The 16,183-nt window shown below is 49.5% G+C and overlaps 1 protein-coding gene across 1 annotated transcript in view; it reads right to left on the reverse strand.

Moving 5' to 3' along the window:
- ADAP1 (ArfGAP with dual PH domains 1) overlaps positions 1 to 16,183 on the reverse strand; it is a 131,132-nt gene that overhangs the window by 98,972 nt on the left and 15,977 nt on the right. Inside the window, exons 2-3 of the mRNA XM_006112840.3 lie at positions 11,290 to 11,420; positions 6,195 to 6,286 (exon numbers count right to left, since the gene is read on the reverse strand). Of these exons, the coding sequence (XP_006112902.1) occupies positions 6,195 to 6,286; positions 11,290 to 11,420 (223 nt within the window). The remainder of the gene's footprint in view (positions 1 to 6,194; positions 6,287 to 11,289; positions 11,421 to 16,183) is intronic.

The following is a 16,183-nucleotide window of genomic DNA, read 5'->3' on the forward strand; positions in this document are numbered from 1 at the left end:
CTAGACTACAGGTTTTTTTTTTTTTTAAAGTGGCCTTTTTTCGAAAAAACTTCCCCTGCATCTAGACTGCTGCCGCGTTCTTTAGAAAGTAAATTGAAAGAATGTGGCAGTTTTTTTGAGCATAGAAAACTTCGTTTTACGAGGAAGAACGCCTTTTTTCGAAAGTGCTCTTGTAATGCAAACTGTTTTTTTTCGAAAGAGAGCATCCAGACTGGTTGTAGTCTAGACGCTCTTTTTCGAAAGAGGCTTGCAGTCTAGACGTAGCTCAAGATTTTGGTAAATGGTCAAGGCCCGCACATTTCTGTGGAGGGGGTGCGAGGTCTGGGATGTAGGTTAGATGCAAAAGGGAGCTCACGGTAAGGGACAGGCAGGAGGGAGTATGAGGTCTGCAAAGAAGTTTGGGTAAAGGAGGGGGTTGTGACCTGGGGCAGGGGATTGGGGTGCAGGGTCTGGTAGGGGGTATGGCTACAGGAGAGGATTCTGGCCTGGAGGAAGGAGGGAAGGGGGGTGCTGGGTCTGGAGGGGGTTGCGGTGCGGGAAGGTGTGGGGTGTCAGCGGCAGGCTTTGGCCAGCAGGCACGTACCTAAGCAGCACTCTCAGGCAGACTTTCCCCTCACCCCCAGCAGCCGCACGCTGCTGGCTGTGCACCTGGCTCTCTGTGCTGCAGGAGGGAAAAGCTTTCCATGCTGCTCCTGCCCCAGCAAAATTTCTCAGCTCCTATTGGGTGGAAACCAGCCAATGGGACCTGAGAAACTGTGCTGCTCAGCCTCTGCCCCCAGCAAAACATCTCCATTTCTGGCCAATAGGAGTTGAGAGATTTTGCTGGGGTGGAGGAAACTCACTGAAGCTCCTCCCTCTCGCCCCACAAAGCAGAGAGCCACAGGAGGAAGCTAGCCACTTTGAGCAGTGCTACTCCCTGACGCGGGATGGGTGCGGGCCAGATTGGAAAGGGTTGGCGGGTCCGATCCAGCCTACAAGTCGTATCTTGCCTGCCCCGATCTAAATGGTACTTGGTCCTGCCACGAGTGCAGGGGACTGGACTCAATGGCCTCTCGAGGTCCCGGACAATTCTATGAATCACTAGGCCTGGGGCAACTGCCCCCTTTGCTCCCTCTCCCATGCCCCACTGGCAGGCCTGATTGATTGTTAAAGATGAAGGGCCTGATGCTGCTTTTACTCTCATCAGTGTAACCCTGAAATAATCAAGATCAAAATCTGTCTAAAGAACTTTAATGATACAGTAGATATGACTTAGAGCAGTGGTCTCCAACCTTTTTAACCACAAGATCACTCTTTCAATTTAAGTGCAATGTAAGATCTACCTCAGACCTAAACCCCTTGGCCCCACTTCCTTCCCGTCCCTTCTTTGAGGCCCTGACCCTGTTCCACCCTTTCCTGAGGCCTCACCCATCCTCACTCACTTTCACCAAGCCGGGTAGGGGCTTGGGGTGCATGCTCTGGTCTTGGGCCAAGGTGTTTGGCGTGTGGGAGAGGCTCTGGGCTTAGCCCAGGGTGGAGGATTGGGGTCCAGGAGGCGTTTCACGGTGCAAGCTCTGGGAAGGAATTTGAGCGCAGGGGGACTCACGTTTGGGGCAGGAGGTTGGGTGCAAGAGGAGATTCAGGGCTGAGACGGAGTCAGGAAGCAGACTCTGGCAGGGCACCATTTAACTGAGACAGCTTCCAGGCAGTGGAGCAGTGGGGGTAAGGCAGGCTTACTTCAGCTCTGGCCCTGCACCACTCCTGAAAGCAGCTGGCATGTACAGCAGTGGCTCCATGGCACTATGTGCTGCCCCTCATCTACAGGCACTGAGCCCACAGCTTCCACTGGCCACGGTTCCCTGTTACTGATCAATGGGAGCTGCAGGAGCTGTGCCTGCAGGCAAGCACGGCATGTGGAGAACCCCCCCCCCCTCTGCCTCTCAGAGGGCGGGGGTGAGGGGCTGCAGGGACATGCCAGCCACTTCCAGGAGCAGCAGTTACCATAGGGATAATTACTCCAGCCATGACAGCTTAGGCATTTTAGAACTCACTACTCAAAACATTAAATTTAAGCGTAAGAGAGAAATGAAAATTATAAAATGCACAGACTGGTCACAAACCAAAACCAACACACTTTGCAAGCAGTAAAAGAAATAACCACCACCACCCACATATGTGTTGGATTGGGAGATGAGAGTGAAGGACTGTGTGTGTTTGTGAGAAAGGGGAGGAGGGTGTCCCTCCTCCCCCCATCCTCTTAGCCCTGTGTGGGAGTACAGAAGTGCGGGGGAGAGGAGGGAGGGACACCCTGACATCAGAACCTCCCTCTTCTCCCTCCCACATCCTGCACAGCAAGCAGGAGGCTCCTAGGGGAGGCAGCTCCAAGCAGAAGGCAGGAGCAGCATGACAGTGGGCGGAGGGGCAACTGATATGCCAGCACTTGATAGATTCCTGGCCAAACCTGTCAGGATCACTTGTCAGAGGCTCCAAGATCTACTGTAGATCCCAATCTGCTGGTTGGTGACCACTGACAGAGCATCTGTCATGCCTAGCCACCCAGTGTCACCACAGTAGGATTACAACTCATACTGAACACCTTGCTGCTGGTAAGTAGTGAGGGAAGGTGTGCATTTAGATCCACAGAAAGTAAAGCCATATACAAGGGACATTTCTGTATTTTCCAGTCACTTTGCAGCCAGCTGTGTGGCCAAATTAAGGCTTATCTTGACCTCTGTTGACAAGTATTGATAGCCTTCCTTCACCCTCCGCTCACCTGGGCTATGCCTATGCTGCAGCTGGGACTGCATCTCCCTGCTCAGGCAGACAAACTCACAATAGTGAGGCTCTAGTGAGCACACTAAAGAGAGCAGCGTGAATGCTGCAGCTCTGCCAGAGACTCGGCTAGCCACCTATGTGCAGACGGGGCCAGGTGGGTTTGAGGCAGGAGGGACAGAAGCCCCTGAAAAGTGGAGCCCCACCCCTTCCCATTGTGTTCCCATCCTTGTCCCGCCCCCTCCTACCCTGGGGCCCCACCTCACTTCACCTCTTCCTCCAAGCCCCGCCTTTTCTCTCCACCCTCCTCGCCTCTTCCCCTGTATAGCGTTGCCAGGAGTCTGATTTCCAACCAGAATGACTGTCGAAAAAGGACCCCAGTGGTTCCAACATCGCCAACTGGGCTGCTGGTAGTCTGGCTGGTGGTGCAGCTCCCTGCCTGTCTTGGCTCCATGTGACTCCCAGAAGCAGCAGCACGTCGCCCGCCCGCTCCCACATGTAGGGGCAGACATGGGGCTCCGCGCACTGCCCCTGCTCCAAGCACTGGCTGCAGAGCTCCCCATGGGCACTGCAGGGGCGGTGCCTGCGGATGAGGCAACATGCAGAGACCCCGGCCATGCCTCTGTGTAGGAGCTGGAGAGCAGTTTGCTACTGCTTCAGGAGCTGCACGAGGTAAGCACCACCCGGAGCTTTCAGCCCTGCCCCCCCCCTGCACTCCACCTCCCACCACAGCCCTTATCCTCTCTGCACTCTCTGAACCCCTCGTTCCCAGCCCAGAGTGCCCTCCTGAACCCCAAACCCTTAATCCTCAGCCTCACTCCAGAGTCTGCACCCCAAGCTGGATTTCTCACTCACCCCAAGTGCCCGTCCCAGCCCTGATCCCCTTCCCACCCTCTAACCTCCTCTATCCCAGCCGGCCCCAACCCCGTCAGAGCCTTCCTGCACCCCAACCCACTGCCTCAGATTGGTGCCCCTCCCACACTCTGAACTCCTCTTTTCTGGCCCCACCCTGCAGCCCGCACCCCCAGCCCCAAGCACTTACCCACTCCCAAGTCCCATACCCTTGCCCCTCTGAGCCACCCTGGTGAAAATAAGCAAGTGAGTGGGGGTGGGGAGAGCGAGTGACAGAGGGAGGGGGAAATGAGTGAGTAGAGGGTGGGGCCTCAGAGAAGGGGTGGAGCATGGGCAGGGCGGGAGCCTACTCCCGGGTCCCCACCTCTTCCCCCAGGTCCCACAGGCTACTTGTTCCTCCCTGCCCCTCCCCCTGCTTACCCATAAGGCTATGTCCTCTCACTTCTAAAAGCGATGGGGCCATGGCCCTTTAGCCCTTCTGTGCCGGCACCCCTGGCTTGAGGGCTCCAGCCACTGCTTCAGCTACCACCCGAGGCGCACTGTCCACAGTGCTGTTTTTAGCATACTAAATCCAGCCCAGCTAGCGGGACCCTGTCTACCAGGGCTGGGAGGCTCCCTCCCTGCAGTGCAGTCCTTGCCCATAGCACAAGTAGTCAGAGTGCAGCCTTTACCAGAAGAACCGATCCTGTGAATCGGAGGCTGCAGGAGCAGCTATGTGAACAGGGCTGGAGACAGAGTTCGCCAGGCCTTGGGCGATGTGGGGAGGGGGGCTCAGCTCTGAGCCCCTGGAAGGGGTGGAGCCTTGGGCAGAAAAGGCAGGATTAGGAGTAGCCAGCCCTCAAGCACTGCCTGGACCACGCTGCGCCCCCAGCTGCCAGCCCTTGGCGCCACCTGGACTGCGCCCGAAAGGGGTCCAGTGGCAAGAGAAAGGGCTCAGCGCTCTGGTTGCCGCAGTGGCAGCAATGGCAGCCCATAGCCCAGGCTCTTTTAAATCACTGAGCCCCATGGCAACTTCCCCCCCCCACACACACACACGTCAACAACAGTTCAGGCAGCCTTGCGACTGTTGTGTCCATGTGCGACTGTTTCCTGAATAGCCCTCTTTCCCTGCTTGCAGTGCTTCTGCTCCCAGCCAAGGAAGGTGGCAAGGCACTGTAGAAAATCAATGTGAGTAATGAACACCTGACCTGGATTCCTGTGGGCTGCCAGATGCCTGACGGGTTTTTTTCCTGTCCTACTCCACCTCTAACAGTCGCTTGCTCGTGGCCACTCATGTACATCACCTAGAATTTAAATGCTATTAAAAGCCTCCCCCGGTTTCACTAGGAACCATGGATGCTTGCCTGACTATTCTTGACAGTGCTAAGGCAGTTTACTAAGCTGTCATGTAAGCACCCAAAGCACATAATCGCTGAGTGAGTGCTACGGAGCACATGGAGTACATTTGCACTGAAGGCTCCAGGGCTGCATCTAGACTGGCAAGTTTTTCCGGAAAAACTTGCCAGCTGTCTACACTGGCTGCTTGAATTTCCGTAAGAACACTGACGATCTCATGTAAGATTGTCAGTGTTCTTGCGGAAATACTATGGGTAAAAGTCCTTTTGTGCAAAAGCTTTTGCGCAAAAGGGCCAGTGTAGACAGCTCAGATTTGTTTTGTGCAAAAAAGCCCCGATCGTGAAAATGGCGATTGGGGCTTTTTTGCACAAAAGCGCGTCTAGATTGGCACGGATGCTTTTCTGCAAAAAGTGCTTTTGCGGAAAAGCGTCTGTGCCAATCTAGATGCTCTTTTCCGCAAATGCTTTTAACGGAAAACTTTTCAGTTAAAAGCATTTGCGGAAAATCATGCCAGTCTAGATGTAGCCCAGGTGTATTTTAAAACACAGTGTTGTCTAATTTTGCTCAGAGCAACTACAGACAACAAAGTCGTTGAAACACTGCCAGCATCTGGCCCGCATTAGGCTCTCCCCAGGAAAGCCTGAGGTGCAGTGCTGGAGCAGGGTCATTTTGGACCTACTCTGGCTCCTTAGCCACATTGGATTCTACCACTCCAAGAATCCCAGACCACAGTGTGTGTTTACCCGCATAGTACTGTGTAGAATGAACAGAATAGCTAAACATCAAGTGATCCCTCCTCTGTTGTCCACTCCCATGAATTTATCTAGCTCTGTTATGGTATTGGCCTTTACAGCATTTTCCGGGAAGGAGTTCCACTGGTTAACTGTGCATTGTGTGAAGAACTACTTCCTTTTATTTGTTTTAAACCTACTACCTATTGATTTCATTTGATTACCCTACTTCTTGTGTTATGGAAAGAAACAACGTCCCATCTAACCTTAGAAATTTGGAAGGGTCTGGAGAATAAACAATCTATTGATTCCTCCATACCCCATTTAACTGTAGTTATTAAATAAAACCTTATGCACAATAGTAGCCTACCACATAAATCCAGAGGAATGGAACTTCTCAAGGCCCTTTAAAACCTCACTGTGAATTCATAACAAAACAAAACCATAAAAACGAAAATATTACAGAGGCTGCAGCTGCACAAACAAATAAATGCTGTTTACCAGCAAAGATATTTAGTTACTTACTGACAGTCAGAAAATGTTGGCTTGTAATAAAATGGTGGTATTTTGGATTCATATTTTGCTTTTGCTACATTGTTTCCATTTGCAGCCATAAACTGTAAGAGACAAAACAAAAAAAATTAAGCAATTTTAACTCTAGTTTCTTCATCTGTTTCTACAGAGTAGTAATAGTATACAATTCTGCATACACATATGACAACACTCCACTGGGACTACTTATGGGAGCACATGCTAGGTCTTGTAATCATGTGTTGGCAGATAGGTCCTATAGACTGCATTTCTATAGCACTTTACATCAGAGAATTAAAAAGCATCTTGTAGATGTTCCATTCATTTCATCTGTTGCTATATTGTATCCTTATGTCCATTTTACAGATAGGGAAAAAGAGGCACAGAAGATAAAAATCTGCTTTTGTGACACTAACAGAGGTATTTCTGGTATGGAATGGCCCAGGGCAGTCTGTTTCTCATACACAGCAACCCTCAAATCATCCAGGGTCCACCTGCTACTGAGGTGAATTTCCATCTCTCTTAGTCGGTGTCATCATTTATCAGGCAGTTGATTACAGAAGCTGCTACAGACATGGGAAAAATCTCTCTTCCATCAAGATTGGATACTTCATCCCCATAACATTCCTGGGGCCAAATTCTGCCCTTAGTCACATGTGTGATCCCTACTGTGATCCTAATACTAGGTCAATGCTCATAACTAACGGGAGGTTTCTTCCATTTCACACTGAAGGATTCTCCAGGCCATGTTCTGTCTTTATTTGGGCCTGTTTGAGGGCAGAATCCGGCACTGAATCTGTTCTCTAGTGTTTCTACCCTAGTCAGATGACACATTCAGAAAAAGACTCTCTGGTTATATTGTTGCTTTAAAGAAATCTGTTCCTATTTTTGCTGCTTGCATAAGATAAAGTGATCAGCATCAAAATGAAGGGTGACACACTTCTGTGCAAAGCCACTCCAGTAACCTACACCTCCTGGAAGAGCCCCCCCATGGCAGATGGTGCATGAGGATGTGCTGGATTCGGCAATTACTTTGTGTCTGTCAATTCAATTCAGGCTTTATTGTTATACAAGGACTGGGTATGTCTACACTACCCTCCTAGTTCGAACTAGGAGGGTAATGTATGCATACCGCACTTGCTAATGAAGCCCGGGATTTGAATTTCCCGGGCTTCATTAGCATAAGCGGGGAGCCGCCATTTTTAAATCCCCGCTGCTTCGAACCCCGTGTAGCGCGGCTACACGGGGCTCGAACTAGGTAGTTCGGACTAGGGTGCCTATTCCGAACTACCGGTACACCTCGTTTCACGAGGAGTAACGGTAGTTCGGAATAGGACCCTAGTCCGAACTACCTAGTTCGAGCCCTGTGTAGCCGCGCTACACGGGGTTCGAAGCAGCGGGGATTTAAAAATGGCAGCTCCCCGCTTATGCTAATGAAGCCCGGGAAATTCAAATCCCGGGCTTCATTAGCAAGTGCGGTATGCATACATTACCCCGCTAGTTCGAACTAGCGGGGTAGTGTAGACATACCCACTAAGAGTTATATCGACAAGGACCCTTGAAATTCTCACCAACAAATGCACAAAAGTGAGTTGATAAGTATCACCAACCACCAGTGCTGGCTTCCAATTTTCCCTGGAGGTGCTCAATCCCCCCCTCCATCCCTACCCTCAAATCCCCATGCCCTCACCCCACCTCTTCTTGCCCCCACTCCACCCCTTCCCCCAAGGCCCCACCCTGCCCTGTCCCTTTTCACCCCAACTCCACTCCTGCCCCACCTCTTCCTGCCCCCTTCCATAAGCTTAGCCCATCCCTGCCGCTCCCCCTCCCTCCCAACTCCTCCGGTATGCTATGGACAGCTGATTCATGGCAGTAAGGAGGTGCTGGGAGGGAGGGGGAAGAGATGACTGGTGGGGCTGTCAGCAGGTGGGAGGCATAGTGGGGAAAGAGGAAGTTGACTGCTGGTAGGTGTTAATTTTTTTTCCATGGGTGCTCCAGCCTTGGAGTACCCACTGTGTTGGCACCTAAGTCACCACCCCTCTTTCACAATCAGAGAAAAGGCGACACAGAGAGGGCCTGATCAAGGGATGAAATTCTTACCCCATTGACTTCAGTGGAGCCGAGATGTCATGCAGTATTTTCATAAGTGGCCTCTGAGTTTGGGTGACAAGCTTAAGACCTCTGGGGCGTAATATTCAGTGGTACTGAGCACCCACAACTCCAACTGAATTCAACAGAGGCCTGGATGCTCATCAGTGATCACTCCTGAAAAAATCATGCCCAACATCCCTCCGACTGATCCCTTGAACGGAAGAATCAGAGTCAGTGCTCACTTTTGAAACCCTAGGCTTCCGTGACTTGGCCAAAGTCTTACCCCAAGTCAGCGTCACAAGGAAGTAGGGATGTGAAGGTTTAATCAGTTAACCGTAAGGTGAGGCTTACCGGTCAAGGGCTATGTCTACACTACAAAGTTAATTCGAACTAACAGATGTTAGTTCGAATTAACTTTGATAGGCGCTACACATGCAAACCGCTAGTTCGAACTTAATTAAACTAGCGGTGCGCTTAATTCGAACTAGGTAAACCTCATTCTTCGAGGACTAACACCTAGTTCGAATTAAGGGCTGTGTAGCCACTTAATTCGAGCTAGTGGGAGGCTAGCCCTCCCCAGCTTGCCCTAGTGGCCACTCTGGGCACCACCAGGGAAACTCTTCTGCCCCCCTCCCAGCCCTTAAAGGGGAACGGGCTGGCTATGGTGCCCGTGCCAGGTGCAAGCCTGCCAGCACCCAGCCAGCAAACCCTGCACCTGGCACGGCTCGAGCCGGCCACCAGCTCTTCCCGGGACCAGGCTGGTGGCTCCCGGGAGCCTGCCCGGGTCCACAAACGGCGGGCGCCCACCTGGTCTAGTGCAGACATCGTGGACCTCATCCACAACCTCCGCACTAGGCACAGGAAAGTGGCCATCTAGGGCAGGATAGCTGCCAGCCTGGCCACCCAGGAGCAGGTTGGCATGAAAATCAAGGTGGTCCAGTGAGACCCCCGACCCTGAGCCCTGAGCTTAGATATGTCGTACTGGGTCAGACCAAAGGTCCATCTAGCCCAGTAGCCTGTCTGCCGACAGCGGCCAACACTAGGAACCCCGGAGGGGATGGACCGAAGACAACGACCAAGCCATTTGTCTCATGCCATCCATCTCCAGCCTTCCACAAACAGAGGCCAGGGACACCATTTCTACCCCCTGGCTAATAGCACTCTATGGACCCAACCTCCATGACTTTATGTAACTTCTCTTTAAACTCTGTTATAGTTCTAGCCTTCACAGCCTCCTGCAGCAAAGAGTTCCACAGGTTGACTATTTGCTTTGTGAAGAAGAACTTTCTGTTGTTAGTTTGAAGCCTGCTAGCCATTCATTTCATTTGGTGTCCTCTAGTCCTTCTATTATGGGAACTAATGAAGAACTTTTCTTTATGCACCCTCTCCACCCCACTCATGCTTTTATAGACCTCTATCATATCCCCCCTCAGTCTCCTCTTTTCTAAGCTGATCATTTTAGTTGCCCTTCCCCTGATCATTTTAGTTGCCCTTCCCCTCTCCCACCCTCTCTCTTCCCCTCTCCCACCTCCTTTTCCCAGTCTCCCCCAGTTTTGTTCAATAAAGAGAGTTTCTGTTTTTGAACACACATGTCCTTTATTTTGTACATCAGGAAGGGGGGCTAGGGAGGGCTAAGTGGAAGGAGGTGAGGGAGGAATGGGGTACGAGCCCCCGATGGGGAGGACTGGGCTGGCTCTGCGGGCTCTTCGGGGTGGAAACTCTCCTGCAGCCCCTTGATTGACCACCACCCCCCCCCCGGATGGCAGCCTGCGGCAAGTGCAGCCGGGCTGATGGCCGAGTGCTGTGATGTGCCGAGTGTGGGCACTCAGGGCACTCCAAGCCAGGACTGCTTTGCAAACGGGGAACCCCCGAGAACTGTCTGTCCCTTTAAGCACAGCCCTCGGCAGCAGTTCCACACTCTAAGTCCTAATCTGATGCCCTGCCGGCACTGCTTCCGGCCATCCTTAACCTCGGTTCAGGGTCCACTCAGTGTGGACATGCTAGTTCGAATTAGCAAATCGCTAATTCGAACTAATTTTTAAGCCTAGATGCACTAGTTCGAATTAGTGCTGTAGTGTAGACATACCCAAGGTTAACCTGCAAACAGGGGACTGCTCCAGTCCCGCAGGGGGCCTGCTGCAGCATCCTGACTGATGAGCTCCTGCCTGCAGTAGGGGGCGGGGGGAGGGAGGGAAGAAGGGAGGGGAGGAGGTGGTGTTCCAGCTCAACCACAGGCGGGAGGTGGGGCTGCTCCAGGCAGGTGCCCCCCCCTTTAATCTGCTAACCAGTTAAACAATGTGTTTAATCAGTTAGCGAATTAAACAGGATTTTACATCCCTACAAGGAAGACTAGTCTTTGTTCTCCATGAAGCTGCATTTTCTCCTGGATATTCTTATGTATCCATAAAACATGAGTAAAGCATCCAAATCATGACATTTGCATAAAAATCACAAGTCTCTAAAATTAACAACATTTAGGGTTTTTTTATATGGCTTCCTGTATTCTAACTTATAGCCATGAAGGCAGAAAAAGAAAGCTCATTTTCATATTTATATCACATGACTCGAAGAGCTGGGACTTTGAAGAAAAAAACACCAATACAAGATTCATGCTGAAATTGACAATTGCCTTATGTCTCGATGCACATAAGAGCCAACAGGTTTTCTAGGTGAATTTATTGACTATTATAGCACCACAGCTAGCTAAGGAGGGTTCCATACAGACAATAGTTAAGGTCTCTGTCATGGTAAGAGCCTAATTTGAAAAATGGGATTCGAGAGCTTTCAAGCCCTAAATAGTCAACATACTGGAGGCAATAGTGAATCACCAGCAGGACTGGTTAAAAGTTTTTGAAATTTGCAATTTTCAGTTAAAAAAAAGAGTCAAGATTTATATGGGAGAAAATATAATATGCCCAACGTAGTTGTTGCTTGTTTAAACTTGTCAAAAGTGTGATCACATTTTTGTGACTTTCAAAAGAAAAAAAAAAACATATACCTCAACTTGAGCATCATCCCAGGAATCTAAACGAACTGATTTCACTTTGCTGACTTGTGGGATATTCCGATGGATCCCTGAACAATTTAAACAGATAAACACTCCTAGGGTATGGGATGCCCATTCTGGATCTGAAAGACAAAAGAAAATAGTATTGCTTTAATACAGCTTATTGGAATAAAGAATTTAGTGAAGAGGAGAGTAGTGGACTAAAAGAGAAAGTGGAATTTGGAAATTCCCCAGAGCCCCGGATGGCTTTCTAAAAGGCAAGGTCTGATTTTGAAGGCATTTGATGTGCAAACATACATGCAAAAGACAGACAAATGTGTCTAATTTACATTCACAATTACTATTCAAAGGGCTCGTTTATGTGCAGTCACTGGATTTGCATGCTTAGTCGCATGCAATGCAAAGTTCATGTGTCTTAATCAACAACATTTGGTCATGAAGCAAAGAGGAGAAATTCTAACTTTTATTGATAAAACCTGTCACACTATGGTGCTCAGGCACTGCAGAAAACAATTATAATTATAGACGGTAATAATAAAATATAATATTTAATAAATAATAATAAATCAACCCACACTATTATGCCAAGCCAGATAAAAAGACATCATCAAGGGGCTGAACTCACTAGGTGACCTCTTGATGTGTCTTGGAGTCCTACCTCTCTGTGATTAGAATAAAGGAATTCTACACAAGGCCCCAAAGTAACCACAGTTGAAAAGGCATCTGTAAGCTGAATGCTTGAGCGGCCACCCAGGAGAGATTCAAATGCCACCCAGCTAATTAGCAGAGTGCATACAGCCGGCAGCATGTGATTCTACTGGTGACACACATCTGCACAGGCCTTGGAGCACATAACTAGGCTCAGCAACAGGGAGGAGGAGGCGGCAAAGGGGCAATTGCCCTGGAGTCTGGGATTCAAAGGGACCTGAGGCAGGAGCACAGCTGAAGCCAGGAACTTTAAATCTGTGTGTGAGCGCCACTTCCACACAGCTCTGGAGTGGGGAGGTGAGCCTGCACGGTGCTCTGGTCACTTCTGAGCACTATCTGCCCCTCCCCTGCCCCTTCTGCCTGAGGCTCCGCTCCTTCTGCCAGGGGCCCGCAGGAAGCTGTTGGCTCCGCTACACTTAACAAAATGTATTCCACACATGCATGGAAAGAATTAGTGGGAACACTGGCTTCTAGGCTTTGCTTGAGCTACAGCTCTGAATTTCTGCTGAGCAAAGCCCCACTGTTTACAGTGCTGGTCTCTGAGCTGCCAAATAGCAAGGGCACTTTTCACTCTTACTGAATCTCAGGTGTGTTCCTTAGCACCACCAATGAAAGCCATCACTTTCCTCTGATAAGCACAGGGTTAAAGGAATGTAAGGAGATGAACAGAGAAAAATAGCTGGTGTTCCAGCAGGACACACGTGCCAGTGTATCTTGTGCTGCGTCACTGCTAATGCCAAAGCAATGATCTCTGTTTGAACACCCAGTCATAAATGTCAGCCCTTGCTATTCCAACTCAGGTGCAAATTGCCTCCTCAGAGCAGCAGAGCTTTTCCCCAGTCCCCCAAGTCGGCAGGAGCAGAGCAGCACTCTGCACCTCATAGGATCAGGCTGTTAATGAATATGGGGAACTATCATTTTCTTGCAAACTGTCCTAACTTGTTTATTCTCTTGCAGTAATTATGCTCAACATTTACTCTATACAGAACAGTAATTATTTATAAAAGGCACGGGAATGTTCTTTTTCTCCTTATGCATATTTAATGGCTCCCTTGTATTGCAATTAGAGCAGCTGAACAACAGGGGATGGGTTAGGAGGGGCTGGTCAAAGAAACGCAGCTGTAGATAGTCTCTGTGGTTCTCCCTTGCTAGCATGGAGCTGCTCCTTGGGATCCACTGCTAGAGACAGTCTTAAGGAAAGGGCTGTGAGTTGCTTCCCTGGGCACCCCACAAAAGAGGAATATGGGTTATCAACATCAACCTGCAGTTTTGTTGTTCTGATTTAAAATTAAGCAAGCAAAATACATTGTATGGTCAAGCTCGTTTCATGCCCTTTATGCTCCATTTTATTCTACACCTTCTGTCATATCGGCACAGAAGGGAAAACCCCATTCCCAGGGAGATCCTAATCCCAGAGAACTAGTAACAATTCTAGTCCCATGGGGTTGGAATCTGGCTGCCAGCCCCTATGGCCTCCTTTCATTCTGTGGAGTCCACCAACATAGAAAGATCTTGGATACAGCAACTGAGGCTCAAGGTTAAGATATATCCATGATCCTGCTGAGCACATCTTGTCCAGTCCCAAGCCCTATCAAAATCAGTGGGAGCTCAGAGTGCTCAGCAGTGAAAAGCATCAAGTCCTAAGAGAGGAATGCAATTTTCATAAGCTAACATAAATCCCCCGCTTTTCCCTATTCCCAAGTTCAAAATTAGCATGCCCCTTCCGAAAAAGGGGCCAGTGTAGACGTAGCCCCAGAGTATAACCCTAATTCTAGTGTGATGTTCTAGATGAATTAGAACTAGATAAATTTATGGAGGATAGGTCCATCAATGCCCCAGGATGAGCAGAAATGGTGTCCCTATCGTCTGTCAGAGGCTGGGAATGGATGACAGGGGAGGGATCACTTGACAATTCCCTGTTCTGTTCATTCCCTCTGGGGCACTTGGCATTGGCCACTGTTGGAAGACTGGATACTCGGCAAAATGGACCTGTGCTCTGATCTAGTATGGCTGTTATTATATCCATAACCTGCTGGTTTGTGGTGCTTACTACTCACATCTCAAACAGCAAGAGACTCTCACTGTGTGCTTCTCTTTAAAGTTAGGCACGTGTGTGGTTGTAATCACCTGCAGGCAGAGTAGAACCTGGGACCGCTGCAGCTTAGTATAGGCACCTCTACAGCTTGAACTATGAAACCAGCCGGTTCTCAGCTTAGGCTGTAAAGCTCACTCGTTCTTATCTCTCTGCTGTAAGTGGTCTAAGTGCTACTACACGAGACAGTGAATCACACCCCATAGGCGTGTGGGTTACATGCACATTTATGTTAGTTATGAAAACTTATTCTCATTCCGGTGCCATGTAGGTAAGGTCAGCGATTCTTGTTAACTCTGGTTTGGAGAGGAATTAATATATTGTACAGAGACTGTGACCACATTTGTAACCACTGAGAGGAGTCATCAATCAGACCCATGAGCTCATCAAAATTATGTGTAGCACATCCATGGGGCATAGCTACAATGGTGTATGTGGTGCTGTTGCCATAGGCAACTGGTGTCTGTGAGTGGGGAGGGGCGTGGCCTCCTGCCAGGGAAGTGCTTCCGCGCCAGCCCCAGATGCTGCTCTCCCCCCGCGTGAGTAAGATGTCAGCCACGGCTCCTCAGACATTGAGGCTACATCTACACTACACTGCTTGTTTTTGTGCAAAGACCCTAGTGCAAAACCGGATCGGCAGAAAATATGCAAATGAAATTGACTCAATCCATTTGCCTCTCATTAGCATATTTTTTGCCAAGAAAACTTGTAGTGTAGACGTAGCCTATGTGGCTTGGGGCTACTCCTGGTGGCACCACCAATGCACTGCTGTCTGGTGCTTCAGCCACAAGTGCTGCAACCTGCCTGGCTCCAGATCAGCCCCATGCCCTCCTGCTGCTCTGTGTCCAATCCCCACAGGCCCTTGGCCCCTGCCTCAACTGCCGTGGACTCATGCTGGAGCTCCTCGCTGACAAAGGGGCAGCCTGGAACAGCGCAAAAGGTGGGCCAGGCCACGTGGGTGTTGCCAAGATGCAGGGTGATCTAGGCTGAGGGTGGGGGTAGGGGTTTGGCGTACAGGAGATCAAAGAAGGGATCCCCAGGTCCAGTTGAGGTTGAGCTGAGTGGCCCTGGGAAAAGGGTTACCAAGAGCAGGGACCATCTTCCAGAGCAGTCATGCCTGGGGTGACAATCAGTTTCGCTGATATCTCCTACAGGGATGTGCTGTGATACCTGTAAGTCCCGGTGCCCCTTGTTTTGATGGCAGTGTGCTAAAAACAGCCCCTTCCCATCTCCTACAACTGTCTCCATCTTATGGCTATAACCCTCTCTCCCCACAAACCACAGCTGCTGCTTTGCTGCAGCCCAGGTGGTGATGAGGTAACACGCCCTGCCCAGGCTGTGCACGTCACTTACACCCCACATGTGAACAGTCAGCAGAACAACCTGCCACAGGATACGGGCCGTCCTTAGGATTTATGGGACCCTACACAGTACTATTTAACTGTTTATATCCTTATGCTTCAGTGTGCAAGTCAACTACTAACTGCTGGGATTTGGAACACGCTTCCCTACGAAGCGGTTCAATGGTTGTCCACTCTGGTATTGCACCTTCCAGGGAAGCATCTCATTCTTGCAGCCCAGGACCTTGTCTCAGACAGTGGCATGAATAATTGGTCTGAACTGGTGTAAATAACAAATCTTAATTGATACAAAATCAATTCATGAGTTTTTAAAACAAACAAAAAAAGATATACATAGCAAAATGTGTTGCAAATTTACTGGTGCACATAGGATACCCCGTGTCGTCACCCCCCGCCCCCTCCACCACACACACTCAAAACAAAAGTGAAACTACAATAAAGTATTTTTGGCAAGCTCTTCTAAACCCTCTTCTGACCTCATGGGGTTTTTTGCATGTAATTATAAAGAAGTGTATCAATTTGTTGTCAGTGCTCTCAGTAGAGAGGCTCTTAAATTGTAGAACATTTTGATTTAAGAGTTTTTCATATGAGCTTTTAAGCAATGTTACAGGGTTTACATAGTTTTATCATCAAGCTAACCAGTAACCCAAAAGGAAAAAAAAAAACCCGCCGTAGGTAATAACAATGTTCAAATACTCCTCTAGCAATTTTTAACCAAAACTAA

Source organism: Pelodiscus sinensis, chromosome 16, assembly GCF_049634645.1.
Source record: "Pelodiscus sinensis isolate JC-2024 chromosome 16, ASM4963464v1, whole genome shotgun sequence".
In the NCBI taxonomy this organism is placed as follows: Eukaryota; Metazoa; Chordata; order Testudines; family Trionychidae; genus Pelodiscus; species Pelodiscus sinensis.